General features: G+C 41.1%; 1 protein-coding gene across 1 annotated transcript; it reads left to right on the top strand.

The window, feature by feature from the left end:
* Positions 1-3,496: 3,496 nt before the first annotated feature.
* CLUP02_14669 (uncharacterized protein) lies at positions 3,497-3,838 on the top strand (the record flags this gene model as incomplete). The annotated part of the gene is made up of 1 exon (XM_049293596.1): positions 3,497-3,838. The coding sequence occupies one exon, from the start codon at positions 3,497-3,499 to the stop codon at positions 3,836-3,838; it is 342 nt and encodes a 113-aa protein (XP_049150742.1).
* Between the last annotated feature and the right edge of the window lie 381 nt (positions 3,839-4,219).

Here is a 4,219-nt window from a genome sequence, read left to right as displayed (position 1 = left end):
GGGGTATATATTATAAGTATTTATTAACTTAAAATAACTTTTAATTACGCTAAGGTAGCATAAGCTATAGATCTAACTAAACGAGACGTCGAGGTACTTAATAAATAGCTTAAGTAATAATAAACGAATCTTAATCGAGGTCTCGTTTATTACTTAATTAATTTTATAATTAATAAGCTCTACGTCTTCGTTAATAAGTTATTTACAAATAATAACGACCTTACTTCGTAATTAGGGTATATTATTATCCTAACTAATAAGAGTATAAGTAAGAGCGAATTTACTATATATAGTAATATAATTTACTACTTATTAACTAAAAATAAGTGGGTAACGAGAAGTATACTAATATTAGAGGTTTATAATATAGTTAACGGCATTAACCTTTTATATACAATTTTAATAATATTAAAAAAGATTACTAATTAAATTAGCCTTTTACCTATTTTAACGGTTATTTATACTAATTCTTACTCGCTATACGAATACTTTATTAAATTAAGAATAATAAAGGAAAAGAGGCTTATAATTAATATTATAGCCCTTAGGTAATTATACGAAAAGTATAAGATACTCGAGATCCGTTAGATTAATAATAAAAATAACCTCGTAAACGCTTTTATAAAAATAGTACTAAATAAAGGATTAGAATAATTTATAAATAGTAGAAAAGTTATTATATAAATAAAGGGATAGGTTATATAAAAAGAGTAGAGAAAAGGGAGAAAAGGGGATAATATAATAAACGGGCCCGAGGTTAAATTATACCTCTAACCGTAGTAGTTAAATTAATAAAAAAAAGAGAAAGTTAGTATCGGATTAGAAATTTAATTTAACCGTAGTATATAGCTAACTATATAAGGGCTAATTAAGAGCCCTATTTATAATTATTATAAGTAGCCTAACTTATAGTTAGAACCTCTTTTTTATACTTATTACGTAGATATTTATATAGTTTAATTAATCTCTTTGTTAACTACGGTTCGAACTAACTACCTTATAATAAGGATACTAATAGTGAGACCTTATGGCTGATAGGATATGCCCTATTATTTATGGCTTCCAAGTTGTGTCGCAACAGCCTTGGTGGACGATGTTCAAGGGGAGCGGGGTTTCTTCTCTCTTCTATTTCCTCTCTTCCTCATCAGCCCCTCCTTCTCTCTTCCACCTAGATGTTTTCCATTAAGCAAAATGGCCATCGTGAGTCAGGGGAGCTTTTACGGACGGGCGTCCTACTGATGCATGTTGAAATAAGGATCCTGAAGTACCGTACTCATCGCTAGATCGCAGCACAAGACAAGTTGGCAACTTTTTGTCCAGTAGGCTAAGGTCTGTTGCGCTACCCTTCGTGAATGGCAATGTTCACTCAACCAGTAGCGATGTTTCCATATCGACGCACTATCGTAGAACCTGAACCGACATTTTGCGAGTTGATGTAAAGCCGTCTACTCAGCCAACTTCATTTTACAATAGACGCCTAGACGCTTCTACCCGTTGCCAAAGGACGTGAACCCAACGGTGTCGATGTCCACGACAGCTTCATGCTGCACTAGGAACGCCAGACCCAAGAAGTGGAACTGGTGCTTCAACTGCGCAGATACTTTGCCTTTCTCGATAGCCAGCTTTCATGTTTCATCATAAAAACATAAGGTCGGCGTTTTATTCGAACCGAGTTAAAGACGCGACATCCTAATCAGGCTTATATCCGCTCACACCTTGACAACGCAGTTATTAACCTACGTCGCCGCTTAAACCTCCCCGTTCGCCCCGAAGAACAGGTGGTCAAGCCTATGTTGCACCAGGATACATCCTCTTCGCTTCATCATGTGGTAGTAGCATGTTTTCACGTGTGAAGTCAAGATGGCCCTTCTTCAGGTTGTTGTAGGAATCATCAGATGTCACAACCAATTGCCTGAGACTCTGTGTCGAATTCACTCGTGATGTTGTAGAAGTCTATGTCCAATTTTAGTTACTAAGAGAAGTCTTTGTCAGAGTACGTCCCGACAGCTCCGCGGTTGAGGGTGCAGGATTGTGACAAGGCAGATGGGAAACCAATTTTGCTGGAAGCTAATTGGAAATAGACCAGATGCTGTCCGTTGTTTGCAAGACCTTGATAGTCCCTTGCGGCCTTCTTGTCGATTGTCTATCCACTCTCAAGATGGATTTTTCCACTTTACAGCGTCTATTCTTCACAATATCTTTCTCTATCGAGATCTTCCTTTTTGGATCTGGGTCTCTTAACAACCTGCCCTTTCTTCACGCAGGATTTACAATTCCAAGACTGTTCTCTTTCGTTACCTTCGGATCAAAGGGCTCTTCATGGCCCTTTGAGCTACTTCTGCACCATCTTTCAAACAAGTAATCCCTATTATACTTGCCTTTGCGAATACTTGCGGCTAGGTACACTAGGGTAGGTCACGCAACAGCTCATCTCGGTGAGTCCCCAGAACGATACTCAATAGCTACTAAGGTGGCACGGCAGAGAACCGGGTGCATCTTGTCTGCTGCTCAAGCTCTAGTCTCAAAGGCAACCAATCGAACAGACTGTTCAACAGACGAGTCAAGATCAACGCGTGGCAGTGGTACAAGAGCGGGCAGCGCAAGATGATTCTTCTGCATGCACTGTTTCGCATGGGGGTACAATAACAACTCCATGTACCGAATCGACATCATTGATCTACTACCAAAGTGCGCTTCCGGTCGAGCGTTTTGAGACAGTCTTGAAACTAGGTAGTTTTAGCAAAGAGTTTCCATCCATACACAGTTGAGAACACATATGGATTTAGTACTTCTGAAATGAACTCTGCAAGGTTGTTCAGAGTAACTTCGTGTCTTCCAACTTCATCTTTCCAAACGTCGCAAAGGAAGGGCCATAACAAGACATACTGTAAGATGGAAAAGGTCTGGATCGGCAGGCTGTCGAGTTCACTCTTTGGGCTAGTGAGCACGTGCATACTTTCCTCTTTGTCTCAGTATCATGCTCCATGTCAAGGTCTCAGTGTAACGAAGGAAGACACAGCATTGATGTAAGCATATGTCAGATGCCAAGTAATATTAGCCCTATTCGGAAATCCAAGGTAATAGTACACACAGTCTTCGACGATCCAGAAGGCTTGGAGATCTCATGACATGTCAAGTCCCACGCATCCCGGGCAAAAAAGTGTCGCGGATTTGGAAATCGTGTACGATTGCAGTTGCTGTACCAGATAGTAACTCGATGTAGTAGTAAACCCCGCTGGCGTTGATCCTCTTAGGACTATGTTGTAAGTTCACATTCTTGTGTATATGGAAGACAGAGGTATGATCCCGCTTGAGGGGTTATCACAATATCAAACTACTCTTCTCTCATATTCTCACGAAAGCCTTCTCTCAAACATCCAGTTAGTAAGTTAGCGATCCAATACGAAATAAGTCCAGTTCATTAAATTTTTGTTCTTTTTGTTGTTCTAGACCACCTATAGCCATCTCAACAACGACAACGATAATATCAACGAAAATGCAGCTCTCATCTATGCTCATCGTCGGCCTCGGACTTTCCTCTACTACGTCCGGCTATGTTCTCACCCTGTATAAAGGCGAGAATTGCGGAGGCGCCTCGCAGAGACGCAACATCTACGACAACACCTGCGCTACCACCGATTTTGCCCCCAAGTCCGTCCGGGTCGAGGTCTATGGGGGTTATAACCAGAAGGCGTACTTTTACTCTACCAAGGGATGTATCGCGGGCCAGGAGCTCCGTGGTCCGTGGTATGCTGATCATGAGAATAATTCGTGGAAGAGAGGAGCGTGTATTAGTATGGGTGGTAGGACTGTTAATGCCTTTGGGTCTCGAGTGTGAGAGGGCAGTAAACTGGCATGGGCATAGACCCCCATTCAGGCGATTGTTATGCCTTAGATTCGAGAGTCAATACGACAACCTCTCGAGATGCTGAACCAGATAACTAGACTAAGCTTCGCAACTTACTCTGGGTGTTGGCTCCTGAGCGAATGAACAATAGAAATGCCGGTCGCCTTAATTTTCTGGTCATCAAACTTTTCCAAGCAATATGTGATGTTAGAACATTCCATCGGGCGAAGTGCCCGTTGTTAGTAGGCATATTTCCGAATGTGCTTTTGGCCTACTTGAGAATCCCAAAGATTAATACCTCGCCGTCAACGGGGTACTCCAAGCTTCATTACCGAATACTTAGAGGAATATCCTATGACCTAATAGGGAGAT

The sequence above is a fragment of the Colletotrichum lupini genome, chromosome 8 (genome assembly GCF_023278565.1).
Source record: "Colletotrichum lupini chromosome 8, complete sequence".
In the NCBI taxonomy this organism is placed as follows: Eukaryota; Fungi; Ascomycota; class Sordariomycetes; order Glomerellales; family Glomerellaceae; genus Colletotrichum; species Colletotrichum lupini.
Note: the sequence above shows the minus strand (reverse complement) of the source record. Positions and strands in the feature narration are given on the sequence as shown.